Here is a 20,430-nt window from a genome sequence, read left to right on the forward strand (position 1 = left end):
GTTGTTAGCTTTAATATTAACTATAATAATATGTTTGTTCATTGGTTTTTCATGATATCAAAATGTTTAATTAAATTATAAGTATTGATTTATAATCCAAGATAGGTATTACAATAACTAATATTATAAGAAAGTTCATAGTTCGCTTTAAAATTGAAATGTCGTAAAAAACCAACGAAGAGATATACATATACAAATGCCTGTATCGGATTTGAATCATATAAAGGTTGGATGCTGACGGAAGCTTTTTTTGTTTTGCAGACTTCACATCTACTATAGTAATATACGTATCACGTCATAGGTGTACCAACGTACAATATATAAGCACGCCTTTATTTTTATAAGCATTTAAATTTCAAATTTTTACAACATTTACTAAATTCAAAATAAAGTAATTATTCTGTACTAATTTGTCGATATTTGGATATAATACAATATTCAGAATACGATAAAACAATAACAGCATAAAACCAGAATTACAATTATTGGTCTTCATGTCTCGAATGGTAATGATTTTTGAGGAAAAATGATTCAGCAGATGGTTGGTGAAAACGAAAATCGAGTTTTTGGCAGTGCGGTGCTCAGTCGTCGGGACGAGGGGACAAGATTTTCAAAAATGGTACGATCCCGTCTTAAACAGAGACGTATATGATCGACCTAGTTCGACTACGGCCACGAATTCAAATCCGTTTTGAAAACGATATGCGTTGGAAACAGAACACGTATCTGAACTGTTCTCTCGGCGTGTATTGTATAGTGTGTGACGGAAACAGAGACGAGTAGACGACGTCGGCAAATCAACGCTTCCGATCTACAAGAGAAAACTTCCGTTACACGCCATCGACGGGGGGGGGTCGCCGGGGACGGCGGCGTCGGCAGCTGTTGCACTAGGCGGCGGAATATTGCAACGGTGCATACACCACGCACGCACGCACGCACTGCTTGGCACGTCTTGGCCCAGTTGCAGCAGCAGCCGTCGTCGTCGTCGTCGACTCGTCCGCGGCGGCAGCAAAACGATATTGTTATTTTACAACGTTTTATTAGGAGGTGGTAGTGGCGGCGGCGGCCACTACGCCACACGACTACACGTTGTCGCGTTCCCATTCCACGTAGCACTACTATAGTACTATCTCGCCGTCGTCATTCAATCGTAAATACTCACTCGCCTACAGATCGCGATCTCTGCAGGAACCGCGGTACCGTCCCTAGACGACCGTCATTCAGTCCGGTTCGGTTACCAGCGCGACCACGGCACGATCCGTAGAAGGTGGCGGTGGCACAACCAGCAGCAGCCTGCTGCAGTAGTCACCACGTCGTAACGACAGCAGCAACAACAATAACATTGATATCATCGTCGTCACACGCGCTCTCTCGCCGCTTATCTATTGCGCGTCCGCCAACTGATCCGCGTCGGTCGTCACGTCCCGTCACCGGCAAGTACGTTTATTATCGATTGTCGATCGTAACAATATCGCAAGTACGTACCAACAACAATATAATATATAACGACTTGCGTTGCCGTCACGCGGTCAGTCGTTTCCGCGCCGACGTCGATCGCGTTCAAACGGGTAACGATAATAATATTGTTTTTCTTATTTTTTTTTTTCGTCTGATCCTCTTCGTCTATCGTACGCAGCATCATCACGGCCGTCGACTTCCGAACAGTATTTAGTGATCTTCTTCCTCAGCGTCGGACTTGTTACACGAGCCGGACGGGCGTCGCGTACGTCGAACCCGGAAATACCGGCACGACCAGCAACAATAATTTTATTATCATACAACACGATAACATTGGAGGTTAGTGTATCATACTATCATTGTTACTAGCATTATTATTACTCCGACTTGTATTGTAGATCAGACGCCACTGCTCTACCTACCACTCATTGGAGGGGGTGCAGTTGTTATGGTATAGGCCAGGGGTGGCCACAACGATGCCGAGCTTAGGATAAAATTAATAAATATACACAATACGTAAAAAGCACTTTTCAAGGATAAAATATAATTTCTTGACTACGTGTACCTGAACAATAATGTAGAAACTAAATGCCCTTTCATTTGTTACAAAATGAAAAAATACGTTTCATTTTATTAACCGTCTTATAAACATCTCTTAACAATGCGGCTCACTTCGAATTAACTTCATAAATTTGCTACTCCCGAAATTAAAATTAGTGACCAACTGTTGGCAACTGGTGGAAGGCAGAAAACTGCAGGACAGTTGACATATCTTGCAATTTTTTTTTCCTCGTCATATTACTCTACAATAAAAATATAAAGCTTTGACAAAATATTTTTTCTCTAGACTTCATTTATTTATTACTTTAATCTTCTAGACTCTAATAGAAATTACTTGCCGACGGTATAGACTATTATATTATTATAGATTATAAAAGCTTCGATTGGAAAAGCATTGTACACACATTTCTGGTTATGAAATCCAAATGATTTATCTCCGACTGCGGTCTTGTACTCACTGTTCTCGCGGAACAAAAACAAATTGCATCTAAATCGGGAAAATGAGCAGCTGTTGGTCGTTGGAAAACGTACACGTATAAATGCTTACGAAACTTTTCTTGTGAACAATGGTGTAATTACGGAGAATACTAGTGTCGATTCGTCCCCCCACCCCCACCACTTGAGATTTTTATCTTATAACTGGCGCATATCTCACATTTAGCGTGCCAATTAAACATAAGATAATGCAATAATACCGTACTATATAGTATCGTAATTTATGGAAATAATACAAAAAAACCGAATTTCTATGCTGACTGTTGGATTGTCAATTATAATAATTACAAAGATAATAATATATAACTTCATAATATCGAAGATGCTATAGTTTCGATACTCAATTAAGATAAAATAGTTGATGTAAAGTGTTTTATTTTAATGTTGTAAATAATATTACACATACCTACACATTAGTCAACTAACTATATACGATATACCTATTACATATTATCTTACATTCCTCTGTGTGGTTGTTCTACTTATATCATTTAAATTCGTAACAATAATTTTATGTTTAGATGTAGGCACGTAAGACGTAAAAGCACTGTACAGTCTGTACACATCGCACATATACCGAATTGCAGCATATAGTTATATTTGAGAAGAGGTTGTAATACATAGGTTATAGGTATGAGAAATGTTTGGATGATATATTTTATGTACACAAATGTTATCCCCTCCTCCTCCCTCTACACAATAACGGATTATTTAAGACATTGCTTGGGATATATTAACTTTAAAAATTAAATCGATAGGAGTAGATCTTTATACTGCAGGCTCGGCCGCTCTGGTGAGTTGGAAAGACATTATTTTGCTGCTCTGTCTGGACACAAAACGATTTCTTTTTAAATTTTATTATTAATAATTTTTTGTTATACCTATATACGTATAGTGACATTCGACTGATTTGACATTTACGAAAATTACAACCGAACTGTTTCGTTTTTATTTCAGCCGCACATCATAGCTGATTGTGTTTGCGGTTCGACGACAACCGACTACGCTCCACCAGAGCTTAGCGATCTTCGGCCGGTGGTCATCGAGGGTTGGATATAATATTACCGACATGCCACTGATGAAACCAGTCGCTAAAACATTTGTCTTACTCGGTAAGTGATCGCGATCCATTTACATTTGCTTGCTATAATCTATTATTATTTATTAGACGTAAATGACAAATTGTTACCCAATATAAACAAACAGCAATAACGATGAACAGGAGAGAATAGTTAATAGTTATTTTTTTTCATAAAGTTACACACGTGACCGTTATTTCCACCTACTCTATACTTCAGTAGTCTATGTACTATAACATATTTAATTAATATATATATTATATACATAGGTATAATATATATATATATATATATATGTTATTGTTGTAGGACGTACAATAATATACATATTATAATATAATATGTTATGTATCAAAGCCAAAATGTCTCGATATTCACAATGCGACTTTATTATAATTTAAATTTAAAAAGATATATATGTTTAGTTATTTACTTTAAAACTTTGTGCAACTCGGTAAAACGAAATTAAATATTATTTAGTATGGTGTATTGCGATTTAATTACATTTTGCATTAGTCTATAAATATATTGTAGTTAAGTTTAGCTACTAAATATTATCAACAATCGGTGTTTATTCTTTATTGTTAAAATTACATAACATATACATATATGAGGCAGTGGCGTCAATTGGAAGTCTAAAATCTTAGTACATGAGTGACATATTTGCATACTTTGTTAAGAGGACTATGCCCTGAATATATCGTATCTGTTTTAAAAGTGTACACAACATTAAAATTTAAAAATAATGACCATAACTCGTATTAAAATTAAATGAACGAAAATAACTGATAATATAATATTATAAACAATTAAAATTTTAAGTCGTATAATTTAGAATGCAGCTACTATCAATAAAAAATTACGTATTCAATATATGTGTAAAATAGGCGGGAATATTTGAATATTAAGATAGGTCAGACCGGCGAAGCTAAATGAGCCGAGGAGATAATAATATTTTTCTTTTTAACATCATCGCCACACGCACAGGCACGCTCGGACCTATTATTGTCACTAGCTATGAATGATTCACCGAGAGCATAGGTGCAATGGTTGTACTTGTGAAGCAACGGTCGAAGTATGAGCTAAGTGTTTTGGAATAGTGTTTGAACTTATGTTTGATTTACGTGTGAATTAAAGCGTTTCCAATCTAAAAACTCTATTTTAAATATTATTTCAGTCATTTGTACGTTATTAACTTTTTATGGGAACAGCATCGAGATGTACGTACTGCAAGTCAATAAGGTTTATAAGTACTGAATAGTTTCAAGGTATATGGCATAATCTTTGAGTCATTCCAGACTAAAGGAACACTAAAATTGGCAAATGTGATTTAACAGGGCTATTCTAATATTTTGTAGAGATGAGTGTCATTAGCTATATAAGTACGGGTGTAAAGAATCGTAGATTTTATTGAGTGTCACTCAATACAGGTGATACCAGACATATTAAAATTAATAACGCAAAAATATGGATTCTTTAGCTGAATGCAAGTATTGTGTAGGTATGTTTAATAGACGGAGACGTTGTCCGCACAACGCGTCATCTTTGTATATTTTTCGGAAATATAATACAAACATTTTGGCAAGTTAAATAAGATTTTATTTTTATTCCGATCACTTCTGCATTTAGTTTTCGATGATTCCATGCAGTGGCGTATTTTTTTTTTTTTTTTGGGGGGGGGGGGTGTCCAGACACCGTGGACACCCCCCAAACCAAAAAAAAAAAAATAATCTTTAATTTTGATAAATTTTAAAGGGAATTTGACAAACAAAAATATGTGGTTCGTTTTGAACTATTTTAATATTATATAAAGTCCTAAACTAATTAGGAAAGAAAATAAATTTAGTTTTAAATAATGTACCTATTATCCTATTATATTTTTAATTATTTATAAAACTGTTATTCTTATAGCGCCACTGGTATCTTCATGTGTCTGTGTTACTTATTATAGAAGAGATTAAATGGTTTGGCTATGTTATCGATTCACAGAAATGAACAAATTACTACTGATGATGTTTTGAAGGAATTGAGCTTAAAAAAAGGCGTCTTGAATTTATTATTTAAATTACTTTGTATAATAATTTTAAGTCTATTTATTATTTTCTATTTTCTATTTTAAAAATTATTATTATTTGCTTTTATTTTTATTTTTAAATTTTAAAACTATGTTTACAGTAGGTATTTTATACATGTATGATTTAAATTACATAAAAATTACTACTTTTAATTAAATAAATAAAAAAATTTTCATTACAATATTTGATGAGTATATTATGAACTTGGTGGTAGTAAATGTAAAACAGAGAAATATTGCAACTAATTAACAAATAAGTAGGTATATACCGATATTATCTGGACACCCCCCCAAAAAACATACAAAATACGCCACTGATTCCATGATACCTATTAGTTATTACCTAATTATTACAGTGTTATATGGCATTAAAATATTTTCGTCGTCAAGGAGGCGACCGCGGCGTTGACGTATTTTAGTCGATAGTTGTGGCAACGTCACTTTAATTGTGATTATTTTCGGCGCACTTTTTTTTCTTCAATAGCATATATAGGTTCATCATTGTTTTCGATGTCGTCCGCAGCGTTGCATAATCATTTTTTATAAATAGCACTAAATTATTATTATTATTATTATTATTATTATTATTATTATTATTATTATTATTATTATGACGATTGTCATCGCATGATATACCTATAACGACATACGTAACATACTAAGTATAATCATTGCAATAAAAAGACAAATTATCATTTGATTTAACACACTTAATATTAATGCTTATTAAACTAAATTAGAACTTGCTTACTGCAGCTGAATATAAATTTGCCATGTTGTACATGTGTAAGACAGAGATGAGAGCATACATGCGGGTTTTACGTCCACAAGTTGGTGATGTGCCGAAAGGTTTTGGAACACGCGCAATACATTTTAATATTTTATCCTCTTAATTGTTTTCATATTGTAGGTACAGTGGTGAACTATGAAAAAAATTCGGACCGGAAACACATTACACAGCGCGTTTTAATATATTTTATATTGCATAGTACCCACTGCACTTGAAGCACTAAAACTCCGAATATCGGTATAAACTCTGTCGTAATAATAATAGGTACACTATATTATGAATTTATAACCATTTTGAATACTCAGATAACCTTGTAGCATAAATATGGCATCACTACTGCAAATTATTAACTTAAAATTACTTTTAATTTTGTTAGGTATTGACCAATTAAAAATTATTTTAAAATCTATTTCTAACGGAAGGGATTTGAAATTTAGCTTGTACTTCTCAGCTGAGTTGATTCAATTGAGAAAACTTTTACTTAATCTTTCTGAACTCTATTTATACGAATCAAAAATATGTTAAGTGCAAATTAAAAAAATTAAAACGCATATTAGAATATAGCCCTCAACTAGTAGTAAATAGCAGTAAATGAAATTAACATTAACATTTTAAATATATTCAAGAATACGTTTGACACATATTTTATCGATCATTAATTTATACCTATACTTACATATGAATTGGTATAATGAAAAACATAACTGCCTACTGGTAATCCTTGCTTTGCGAAATTCTCCTGCGATTTTTTATGATAAACGATAATTACTAATTAGTAAAATATACACGGAAACCTGCTATACTAATCATTTATTCAAAAAGATAATTTTGTCATTTCAACGTTTAAACTAGCAGTGTTGGTTCACGTAAAAGAATTTTATTTTTTGTCGTATTAGTTATTAGAATTATTCATGAAATAAACCAATATAGTGATATTGAAAACTGCAATGGCTATATTGACATTGTGCATGTTAGGCACACTCAAGTTTCCGGTATCAATTTACAAATATACAATGTATTCATTCTACATATTCTACATATTTTTTGTAGACATGTTTAAAATAAAAATAATTGTAACAATATAATCAATGTCAGCAGGTCAATAATATCGAAATCGACAATAAAACGACTGATAGTAAATAGGTAGTACGCTGCTAAACAGAAATACAGCATTATAAATTTAAATTTACGAAATAATTGTAGTTACCTTTATCTATAATGTAGGTACAATAATTGCAGCTATACATCTATAATAGTCAATAGGTAGTATTGTATCCATCAAAGGTGTAATTAATTTAATAATGGCAATAAAACTGCAACGTAGGTAGGTTAGGTTAGTTATTATCAAAAAATATCAATACGTGTGAAATTTAAAAGCCAAAAATGATATGTCATTAATTAATAATATAAAATATGTGTTAGAAACTTCGAAAATGATGACAATCAGTTAATTATAATAATATCTTCATCAATGAGAGTCACAACAGGAATATATAATAATTTAATAATATTAAGAGGTTAACCTATTCTCTATATATATAAATTGTATATTATAATATGTTATACGGATAGAACTATAGCACGTATAAATCATTTCTAATATCAATAGTTTCATTGTGTAATTTATAATTTACAGTAATTTTAGAAACCTAAATAATTTCTATTATGGGTGTGGAATTGTATATTCATTCACCGTGCTTTACGCTCACAAAGTCACAACCAAATCTAACATAATCCTTACTGATTTTCGTAAACAAGTTGTTTTTACTACTTTGGCAATAACTTTTAGTCTACGTTATTGTTGGCCAATCATAAACTGACCGAATCGAATAATTATGAGGTACTAATTAGGTGATGTATTTTTCACAGCATAATTTACAGTAATTTTTGTTCATACAATATTATTATACATTATTGTTAAACAAAACAGTAGAGCTACATTAATAATAGTCAAAGTCGTGTTTTGGTGTAAGTTCGTGTTTGAAAATGTAAAATTTTCGAAATTGAAAGCTTTTGAAATTTTTGGTTGTATTTTTATCCATGAGTTTATTAGATTCCTGGTGAATTTGAAGAGTAGATAGGTATTAATGTGAGTATAGTATAGACTTATTCGAGTAGTGAAGAAGAAATAGCTCATGTAAAAGTCTCGTAACTAAAACTCCATAATATAATAATTAGAAATTTAGTACTTACAGTTTTTCGATTTTGTTTTCTAAAATATTATATAATTGTATTACCGTGTAATAAAGTGTATATTATTTTCATTTTATTAAATTCTTTCATCTAACCAATGGCTAAGGTTGGAACCTGTTATACGTTTGAAATTCACTCAGAATAATGCAATACTTTGATCAATATGAGAGATGAGTGGCCTGCACAACTTAACATCTATATATACTGTACATCCAGTTTATAAAACTACAAAAAAACGTCATTATTGTCAAAAAATTCTTCTTATAATAGGTATATATTATAAGAGCCAAAGATGAACTAAGTTATAAATATTTGTATTTCTTTTCATATTCTACAACACATAATTAATAGTGTTTAAAAATGCATTTTCGAGAGCACAATAGATTTTAAAACTAGAAACCTGACTAGGAAAAAAATATTTTTATTTTTTAAACATTAAACATATTTTCCTATTATGTGTTATTTATTATATATATAAAGAATTATTAATTTAAATAGGCTTGAAAACAACAACTAATTAAACACGAAATTTAATAGTACTTAACTTTGAAAAACAATCAGTTACAACAAAGTAAACAAAATGAAAAATATTACTTGATATAATATGATTTATCTTCAATATTCAACACGAAGATTATGTACGTATTATTCTTTTCATGAGAATTTAAGGGTTTAATTATTTAAATCACTTTTTAACTAGTTGGTTAATATACATTTAATAAAACAGAATTTATCATACCTAGTTAATAAGTTCTAAGTAGTATCTGAGGGTTAGGTTAGGTTAGCTTACAGTTAAAAAACAATATCAGTTTTAATTCATTAAAATTATTTAATTTCAGCATTAATATCGAGTTACAGTGAAACCTCATTAGTCCGGACTTCGCTTAATCTGGACAGCCGTTTATAATACGTAAATCACTCAAGTTTATGACGTCAAATAAACATAAAAACGAGTTGTATATAATGATTATAATACAATTATGTACTATCTTTTAGGTTTAATATTGTTAGATACAGACTTAAGTGTTGTAAGTATAGTTTAATATCCAACAAAATTTTTTTAAATTTATTATCTACTATTCTTGGTTATTTTGTTTAATCCGGACTTTCATTTATTCAGATGACCCTAGGCCTCAATTAATCCGGAGTAATGAGATTCTACTGTATATTATATTTTTTGAATTATATAGCAGACATAACTAATTGTTCTAACTGTTTATGTATATGAGTATATATAACCAATATTAAGTTCAATTATAAGTAATTATAAACAAAATTACATACCTACTAAAATCTATACAAGAATTATATAACTTATTATTACGGCATAATATATATGCCTATAGGTAAACTATAAAGTATAATAATTGGTATAATTATATTAATAATATTGTAGACCTTTGTGTACGGGGCATCAAGAAATAGTAATTGCCAATTTTTCATAGAAATTAAATTTAAATGTTTAAAATCTTTGTGAAATATCATGTATAGTAAACAATCTTAACAAACACTCCCACAATAATATTATAATACATATTCTAATGATAGAATATGCTCGCCAAAAACTTGAAACCGATGACGTCACTTGTGGTTTTCGCATTTGTTGTTTTAATTTTTAATCTTTGGGTTTATTTTCCTGTTTCTCCTAGTCGCTCTGGCCGATGGCTAATGACGTAGTTACCCTTCATTTATTTCATAAGTTGATGCGCGTATATCCTAATTTTAGTACACCACAACGAAAACTAAATAATGCTCAAAGTCTTACATCTGCAGAATTAGTTTACATTCTTGTTTGATAATTTTATTGAAATTACAAAATTGATATTATCAATCTATAATGGCCTAACCTAAACTAGCATTGAATCATCGGAATACAACAAGTGGGCCGGATGAATTAATAGGAAACGATAATTATTAATTATAGCGGCTCTTATCTATGTATATAATAATGAATCTCTATTTCCCTTGGGAAATCACGCGTGAACACGGCTGGTCCAATTTAGATAATTCTTTTTTTTTTTGTGTTTTTAATTATCAGGAGAAGGAACTTATAAACGAAAAAAATAAGTAAGTTTGCGTGGAAATTCAGAAAATTTAACGACAATATTAACTTCAAAATGGTCGCTATTGGTTTACAAGAAAATAATTTATAGAAATAATAATTTTTTTTTTTTGTATATAATGGTTTTAAGCATAATAAAATAAAACAATTTAAAACGGAAAAATCAATGTAAAGTAAAATTGTGTAGACAAACTCAATTAATCTGCGTTCGGAATTCATATCCGGTATAATAGAATATACATTATACACATATTTTTAGCGAAAAAAATTTAAGTGCGCAATAATGTGGTATGCATGAGCATGCGGAAGTTTCACATTATGATAAGCATACGCTGATCATTTACTACGCACACTACTACACATCATATAATTATTGCCTAAATTGAATTGCTTAATACGCCGTACTCACATATTGAGCAGTCCTCGTTTTACTTACCATATTAGGTTATATTTATATATAAATTTATAACTTATCATAAATAAAATGCATTTATCATAAATTTTAATCAAAGGGTCTCACTAACACATATAAGTGCATAAAATACCAAAACGTACGGTCAGCAATCCCAATTTTGAGTTGTTAGCTTAAATGTTAAGGGAATTAATTTATTAATAAAAATTTTTTTTTTTATTGATCAAATAAAACCCGGCAGCTGCATGGCCATTAGCTACAATATATTATGGTAGGTTTACAAGATTTAAGATTTTAACAATATATATTTTTTGAAGAGGTATTTGGCGTAAGAGTATAGTTTTTTAGTATTTATATAGAAGGAAAAAAACAAAAAACAAAAAAAGTAGGAAAACAATTACAAATTATTAAATTAAGTTATAGAGGCCTGTTGACTTCAAAAAAACTATCATGTCTTTAATAAAATTATTATCACGCTTAAGAGTACGTAACAGAGGTATATTAATTGTCTCCGTCTTACCAGTGACGTACGTTTCCCCAGCCCCCCCCAAAAAGATTTTTTGAAATTTTTTTTCATGTATATTTAGTATGGAATATGTATGAATTTGTACGACTAAAATCAGAATTTGTACGGATTTATTTTCAAAGTAAAAGGCAAAAAAGTGTGGGGGGGCTGTAGAAACGTTTCTCCAGCCCTCCCAAAACGAAAATTCTGTTTTTCCAAAATTTTCTTTCGCCAATATTTAGTACGGAATTCGTATGCATTCGTACGACCATTCGCGAATTTTCCGGAAAATCCCTTCCAACCGAAAATCGCGTTTTCCGCACCGGGCGTTTCCCCAGCCCTCCCAAAAATTAAAATTCTGTTTTTCCAAAATTTTCTTCCGCCAATATTTAGTACGGAATTCGTATGCATTCGTACGACCATTCGCGAATTTTCCGGAAAATCCCTTCCAACCGAAAATCGCGTTTTCCGCACCGGGCGTTTCCCCAGCCCTCCCAAAAATTAAAATTCTGTTTTTCCAAAATTTTCTTTCGCCAATATTTAGTACGGAATTCGTATGCATTCGTACGACCATTCGCGAATTTTCCGGAAAATCCCTTCCAATCGAAAATCGCGTGGAATCATCCATAGGTTATTTAAATTTAAAATTTACTAAAAATATGGATAAACATTCAATTTGTATTAACCTAAGTATATGACATTTACTTTGTTTTCCAGTGGGCAGTAAGTATCTCATATTTTCATGTGCATACAGTTTCATGATCATGGTTTGATCATTTTTTGAGATCATCATCAAAACATGGATGTAATAAATGATTAAATCTGTCACTACGCTCACTAGTCAGTCCGTTAGGTATACTTATATTTACTGTAAATTATGTAACATCTAAACATTTTTATAGTATAAGGTTTATATTATTTTTTAGATCATCCTGAGAACCTTCATTCCTGGACATTCAGCCTATTATCATATCATTTTCACTGGCCCAGGGAGATATATTCTCAACTTGCTTAGCCAATCTGCTTTTGAATAGAATTGTTTGTTTTTAAACAATATTTCTTTTTCTTATTATTATTTTTTTTTTTTGTTATTTCCTTACCTTATACCTTTATCAATTTTGTTTTTATCTCCAAGTTTATGGATCAATTTACCAAAAGTTATACTCATCTTTTAAATGTAGGCCTATTCTTTTTCTGAAATTTACAAAGTTAAGTAAAGTAGACAATTAACTGAAATTAAAACACCTCTTTTATTAATAATTGAATAAAATTGTTATTGAACTGATTTTAAAGTTAGATTGTATATATTAAATATTCACAATTGACTTTAGTAGAGTCTTTTACTGGCACAGATTTTTTTTTTTGGTCATCCATTAGCTCCCAACTTCTTTCACTTCGTTTACAATAAGCAGTATAATGTCCGACTGATGTCCTTAACCTGCTTAATCCGGGTATATAGTTTACAACACCTCTCAGCTCATATGTTGATTCATTATAAGTTAACATAGGAGGCAAATCACACAATTTAGTTTCAACTAAACGTCCTACTTCTGTGCTATATGTTGTTTCATCGCCTACAAACAAATAAGAAAAAAAGGTTATATATTTTTTGTTTATGTATAGGTACCCTATTTAGGAAAATAATAAAACAGTTTACTCACTATTCCAGTATAAAATTTCTATTATAATATGCATATTCGAAATTATTGGATCTATACTTTTAATTCCATTACATTTGCCAAAACCACACACTGAGCTTTCTTCAATTAAACGGTTGTTTAAAAATTGCTGCAGGTTGTTTATACTCTCATCAGGTGTTTGGTATGTAATGTAAGTGACAACTTGACTAAGAGATCTTTTACAATTAGAATTTGAACATAAGTTAATTTCATTTATTGTAGGGTTTTGTTTCAAAATAGCTTTAAGGACTGATCCTGCTGTTGTATCACAAATAGCTAAAGTTGTATTATATTCTAGTTGTTTTAATTCTGGATTAAGCATATTTATAATAATTTTTGCTCTATCTGAGTATGTTGATGCAGTTATACCTTTTGTCACGATAATGGATATAAATTGAAAGTATGTATCATGTTCTTTTATAGCATCAATTTGTTTTTGATAGTTATTACTGTCACAATATGCTGTCATAAATATTGAAGCTAATGTGTCAAAAGCACACGTGTTGCTAAGGATTACTTTTCCAAGCTCAGCAATTGTACAACTTTTTAATTCTTCTGCCCGTGATCCATTTTTTAGTATAGGTAGTAATTTTAAATTTTTAGGATTATTTATATCTAAATGGCGTAAAAGTGGATTTGGCATCAAATATGACTTGTTGGCTTGCTTTTTACTTCTCCTATTCCAATTTTCACAAGCTGTGTCTTCTTCGTCTAAACAAGTTATGCTTTGAGTCTGGGAGCAATTTTTGCATATTCTTCTTTCTTCTTGTCCAAGTTCATGAGTGGAGCAAGAAGGAAGAGCATGCACAGGTATACCACATAATAAACATTTATGAGCTCCATTTTGCATTGGTAAATTACCCGTTTTACACAATGGACAATCATTAATAACATATGCTGATTGATTTTGACTTGAATTATTTAAATTTTCAACTAAAATATTTAATGGTTCTTCAGGTTGAGTATTAACTGTAGACCGAATAAGTGAGGCACCCTGCAACGACATAATATGAGTTTCTAAAAATTCTTCAATGTCCACTGGTAAGGAAGTATGTTTGAAAGTAACATTTTTTAACTTTTTGAAACTGGACTCGACAGAAGCTGAACTAGATGTCAATTCACCATATCCAAAAAATGGAACCATTAACCCGGACCATAATGGCAAAAGCTTTAAACACTTTAATATAAAAGGAACTAATGCTGGCAAAAACATTGCATTTATACCATTTCCTTCACGAATAAAATTTTTACTTTTTTCAAATAAACCTTCTGACCATGATTGAAAGGGATTATCAAAATTGTCAACTTCTTCGCTTTGGCATTCATATTCATATTCATCATCTATGTTTATATTTTGATCATCAATTATCTCTGTTAATGTTACTATTTCTTCTAAATCATTTACCTCAGTACTTACAGCTTGTACTAAAATTTTTTTATGCTGTTCACATGGTGTGTCTTCAAATGATATTAAATCATTACCATCAGTTTCATTGGTAATAACTATGAATAATGACATAATCATTGATTGAATATAGGCCAATGATTGGCTTTTTAAAATTATCCCAATTACACGAAGAATAATTTCTCTAACTCTTCTTGGTGATGTTTTTAATGGTTTCCACTTGCTGACTAACTTGATAAAATGAGCCACATCTGTTCTTACAAAACAACTTGGCAACCAATGTGAATTAGATGGTAACTTTTCAAACACAATATCACCACAAACTCTCAGATAGTCTTTCAATGACGAGTATTGAGTAAAACATTGCACTATTGCTGAAAGAAGGGCTAGCGATTGATCACACACCGTCTCCCTTGGAATTGGTATATCACACTTAATCCACTTAGCTAACCAATTAAATATTGAAATGTTATTATGTCTTTCACTGATCATATTTGTTACTGTGAAGCTATGTTTTTTAATGTTATCATAAACCACACCTTCATATAGAAAAAGAAAACGGGTTTTCTGAAAGCCAAATTTTGAAAAATTTTTTACAACTGATCCAGTCGCATCAATTATTAAGCGTGGATATTGAACAGTTCGACAATAACTTCTGTAGATATGTATTTGTTCTGAACAGTGGTAGTGAATAAAAAATGGATGACTTCCCATATCCTGCAATATATTTTTGAAGTCTTCTTCAGTTCTCATAATAGCTAGGGCTGTAAGTTTGTCAGTGTGTCTTTTGCTTTGTGCCTGTTTTCGTGATTTTAATATTCGCAGTGCATTTCCTGTTGGAATTATAGCTGGATTTGGGGATCCTAAAAAATAAGTATATGATAATCAGTAGAAGTTCTATTAGGTACCTACATAAAATGATTAACCTACAATTGTTTTAAATGCACCCACCAAATTAGATGACTAAAATAATTAGATTCCAAGTATACATAATATGTTTATTTGGCTTTTGAATTGTAATAAGTTATACATAGTACCTATACTATAATATATTATGATATATTATTTATTATGATATATTTCTATTGTGTTTCTTAAATCCAAAATTAATTTTATTTTATTATATTTAATTAAATTGAATTAAAAAGTTGTACAAAAATATTTTGCAGTACCTAAAATGTATATTACAAGGCTTTTAGCCATTACGTTATAGTTACTACAATGTGTGTAGGTACAAAAAATGTAATGTTTCAGTATTTTGTTGTATTAATTACGTGCCTAAAGTATTTTCATCTTTACCTGTATTGTTGTTAATTATCTTTTTACTTTTAAAAAACATTAAAAAAGAAATCTTGAAATCTTGTATAAAATATCTAATAACAACAAAATTATATTTTCTTTACATCTTTGAACTAAGATAAAATACCTAGTAATTTAACTTCAAATTCAAAAATGAATAACAATTTATTATAAGTATTCAAAATAATTTATTTTGTACTTTTTTTTTAGTATCTTGCCCAACCCTGAAAATAAATACTTATGAATTGCATAATAATTAATGATATTGACCAGTTTTGGTTTTACTAGTTTATTGTACGTATATAATAGTATTATGTTCCTAGTAATATAAAATTAAAATTAAGATACAAAATTCAAATTATACATAACTACCTACAATAACCATAACTTTGTTAAGAAAAATCAATTTTTATCAATATTTATTATTTTATGCATTATAACTAGGAATGTTAATAATAAACAATTATTTACTTCAACTAACCTATTTTCATTAGACGGCGTGCTTCCATTTCTCTATAACTTTCACATGATATACCATTATCTACTACTGCTTCTAATGCTTTGTTAATTTCTGATCCAACCATTCGACGTTTCTTAAATTGTGTGTGTTCAACAGTGAAATTCCCAATATATGTGCATTGCATAAGTACTCTAATGTATAATAGGTAAGTTAATTAAATTAACATTTTATTTTAGTTTAATTTTAATTTTATAGACAAGGTAGAAATGTAGATATAGTAGACAAGCTATAGGTTAGGTAGTTGATTATCAAGATATTCAACTGAATTATTAAGTTCAGTTAAATTTAATTATTAATAAATTATGATTTAAATTTAATGTTATAAAAGTTAATAATCTGAAAAAATTATGATCTGTGTATTATGGAAAATAAATCAATTTTGTTTTTTTTTTTAATTTAATATTTTAGTACTACTACTATTAGTTATTACTATTATATACCTAGTTACTAATAATCAATATATAGAATTGTTGTATGAATTAGTAAGTAATTTAATGAACTAGGTATTAAGACTTCAGTAATTGGTTGCCTATCAGTACATGGTACATTATAATAAATAGATGATTAGTGTAGGTAATACATACATTAAAAAAAAAAAAATAGGAGATAATCATGAATTATAAAAACCAATTGTAAATAATACCTTAATTTAACATACCTACTTATTTGGTAATATAAAAGTGTTATATTTATATAACATTATTATACTAATATTTTTATTAGGTATGTTTGTTAATATAGATTGTATTAAACTAATGAGTAACTGAAAAAATTATTGTGTAACTATTAAATTATTATTTATCCAAATAAATGTTTTAGTTAGATACTAAATATAAGATATTATTTGTTATTATTCACAGCAAGTAGCCTTATTAAAATAAATATGATAAATATTGCTTACAAAATTATGATAGCATATTAATGATAATCATATTATACAGTCTTAAATATAGTGTGTAAATGTAAATTTAATTTTAAAAGAATGAAATTAAAATATACCTTGAATTCCCAATGGGTTTCTCTCCAATAACACCTTTAAAGTTGGACCCACATACAGTACATCTTCCAATAACACAAATATATATAGATCCTTCCTTGTGCACTTTAGCTCTTTTAAAAGAGATAGAACAAGGCAGTTGTGTATGCTCCCAAAAGTGTTCAGCTATCATCGGACTCCATGATCCTTTTGGCAATACATAAAAAGAGCGACAACTGCTCATAGGCCTAGATTTATCATTCAGTTTATATACAACTTCCTCAGGCTGAATTGTTTGCCACTCAGATGTTGAAAATGTAATAACAAATTCTTTTTTTGGAAGATTGTTAGAGTCTTCGCTACTATTTGAGTCTATTTAAAGAAAATTGATATTAATTAGAAATAGTTTTTAAATATTAGAATATAGTTACAGCTAATTTATATATATTGTTATAATAGTTTTACCAGAATCACTCTGTAATAATTCTTCTGCAGTTTTTGTAATACTAGAAGTCATTTCTTGAATTACTGGAAGAACTCCTAAGGCTTTTTTTACATCATGTCTCCCATTGTGGACAAACAAATGTAAAGCATTTTTACTTATTGCTCCATTTAAATACTTACTCATGTCACTCCAGACATCATTTGTTGCAACAGAAATTTCTAGAAAAATCAAATAATATAATTTAATATTTTATAATAGGTAGTAAAAATATAATTAATTCAATTAAAAAATATATATATATCATATAGAAAAATATATGGGGTATAGTAAAAGTTCATTCTTTAAAACACCTCTTAAAATAGTCAATATAATCTCCATTGTACTATATTTCTATTTTATTCACCATAGTTTTTAAACTAAAATAAATATTTATGATTATTTATTTTTAAATTTATGTTTTATAATTCAAAATCAACTTACTTGAACTAGGTAGGTAGCTTAATTTTTTTTTTTTTTTTTATAAAAATATATTTATTTATATTTACTTTGATTAAATCTAAATGCTTATGATTGTTAAATATTAATAATTTACAAATAATAATATATGAAAATATATATATTTCTAGTTTATTATAAAAGTTTTTAGAACTTGAATATTATAAAAAAGAAGTAATGAAAACTGAAAAGAAATTAAAATATTTTAGATGATTGGGTACCTAATATTATACAGATTAAGAAATTGGGACTTATTATAATTTAACTATAAATTAAAAATACAATTTTCTATAATAATTAATTGAAAGATATAGGTTATAAGCAGGGTAAATATTTATAAAACAATAATAATATAATAAATCTTAATAAAGAAATACCTAGTATTAATTTACGGTATAAAAAAATTTAATAAAATTTTTAAAATTCAAAATATAAAAAAAAATATTTGTAATTATTAATTTAATAACTTTAAAAATCACTTACTTTTTACCCCATCAATTTCCTGAATGACTCTATCTCTGAATCGAAGCACTGTTTGGACTATCTTGTCAGGATGAACAGATGCTTTACGCCCTCTCATTTTAATAATTATAAATTTAATTCACTTACCGATTTTAGTTATTAGGTTTAAAAAAGAACTAGTTAAATTAAATATAAGAGCACGTTACACGTTAAACACCGAGCACGATATGAACATTTAAAAATGAATTAAAAACATATAGTGGTAATATCATCATGGCTATTAATATTAATTCCACAATATATGTAAATATTGAATAATATAAAAGTATTTTTAGATTCTATTTTTCCAAGCAGAACAATAATAGTGTAATGGTTTTACAATGTTTGGGGTTTTTTTTTATGACAGAAATAATGATTTAATCTTTAAATCCTTCTCCAAAATTAATATATTAATATATTATAGGATTTATATCATGCACTGTTATGCTATTTTTAAATAGATAACAAAAATAGAAGCCAAAATTCGATGTTCTACAATTTTAGAAAAATAAATCTTTCACTAAAACTAAATGTATTAGATTAATATACCTATTAAGTTATTAAGTATATTATTATAATATTTTAACATCATTTAACTAGGGCTTTCTAGCCTATATTTAACTGGTTTTCTACAACCACGTATCCGTGATCACGCAAATGTTGCCAAAATACCGTTCGCTGCGCATATTCTTCTACAATAATTGAGATAGAGACGATAGAGTAATAATTTTAGTTAAAGATGTCGATTGTCGACATTCTGTGGTCTGTAGAGTCTGGTTATTAATTTTAGATTCTGAGCGGAGCGATGAATGTATTGATTTTACAATGTTGTGTGTGTTTTTTTTTTTTTTGTGTCTGTGTACACGAGAACGTGTCGAAATAATACTTCAATTTCAAACTTTGGGGGTGGTTTCTGATAGCTAAATGAATCTAGTTGGTGCATTGAGGAGGTCATTTTTTGAAATTCCCCAAAGTTTTTAAAAGCACCGGGAAAAACAAAAAAAAAAATTAAGGAAAACGGGAATTTTTACGCAAAACCAGTTTTCGACAAAATCGATTTTTTATATGGTTGTAATTCAAAAACTAATCACTGTAAATATTTAAAATTTTCACCAAATGTTTATGTCAGTGTTATCTATATACAGTTAAATTTTCAAAAATTTTTGACTTTTTTGAGTTATTAATAGACCACTGAAGTTTTCGATTTTTATGAGAATTTTTTTTTTGAAGTGTCGATTAAAAAATTTTGAATGACAAAAAAATTTTGAATATTTAATACTAGGTTCCTTATGAGTTGTTCTTAATGTAGCTAAAAAAAATTAAAAAAAATCGTTAGTCACAATTTTTTTTTAAAAGCGTTTATAGTTCAAATTTTTACGAAATCTGTCAAAAACGCGAAAATTTGCAAGTAATTTTGAAGTTCAAAAATCATAAAATTTTTTATGTTTATAACTAAGGTTTAAAAATACAACACTAAGTTT

General features: G+C 29.1%; 1 protein-coding gene across 2 annotated transcripts in view; it reads left to right on the forward strand.

The window, feature by feature from the left end:
- The first annotated feature begins 1,041 nt into the window (after positions 1-1,041).
- LOC107163998 (uncharacterized) overlaps positions 1,042-20,430 on the forward strand; it is a 40,252-nt gene continuing 20,863 nt past the window's right edge. Inside the window, exons 1-3 of one of the 2 annotated variants that reach the window (XM_089215912.1) lie at positions 1,042-1,568; positions 1,637-1,797; positions 3,472-3,626. In XM_089215912.1, coding sequence (XP_089072038.1) covers positions 3,584-3,626 — 43 coding nt within the window. In that variant the 5' untranslated portion in view covers positions 1,042-1,568; positions 1,637-1,797; positions 3,472-3,583. The remainder of the gene's footprint in view (positions 1,569-1,636; positions 1,798-3,471; positions 3,627-20,430) is intronic. The other variant, XM_089215911.1, reaches the window with a different exon arrangement.

Source organism: Diuraphis noxia, unplaced genomic scaffold (assembly GCF_037042655.1).
Source record: "Diuraphis noxia isolate RWA-SAM2 unplaced genomic scaffold, SU_Dnox_SAM2 contig0001, whole genome shotgun sequence".
In the NCBI taxonomy this organism is placed as follows: Eukaryota; Metazoa; Arthropoda; class Insecta; order Hemiptera; family Aphididae; genus Diuraphis; species Diuraphis noxia.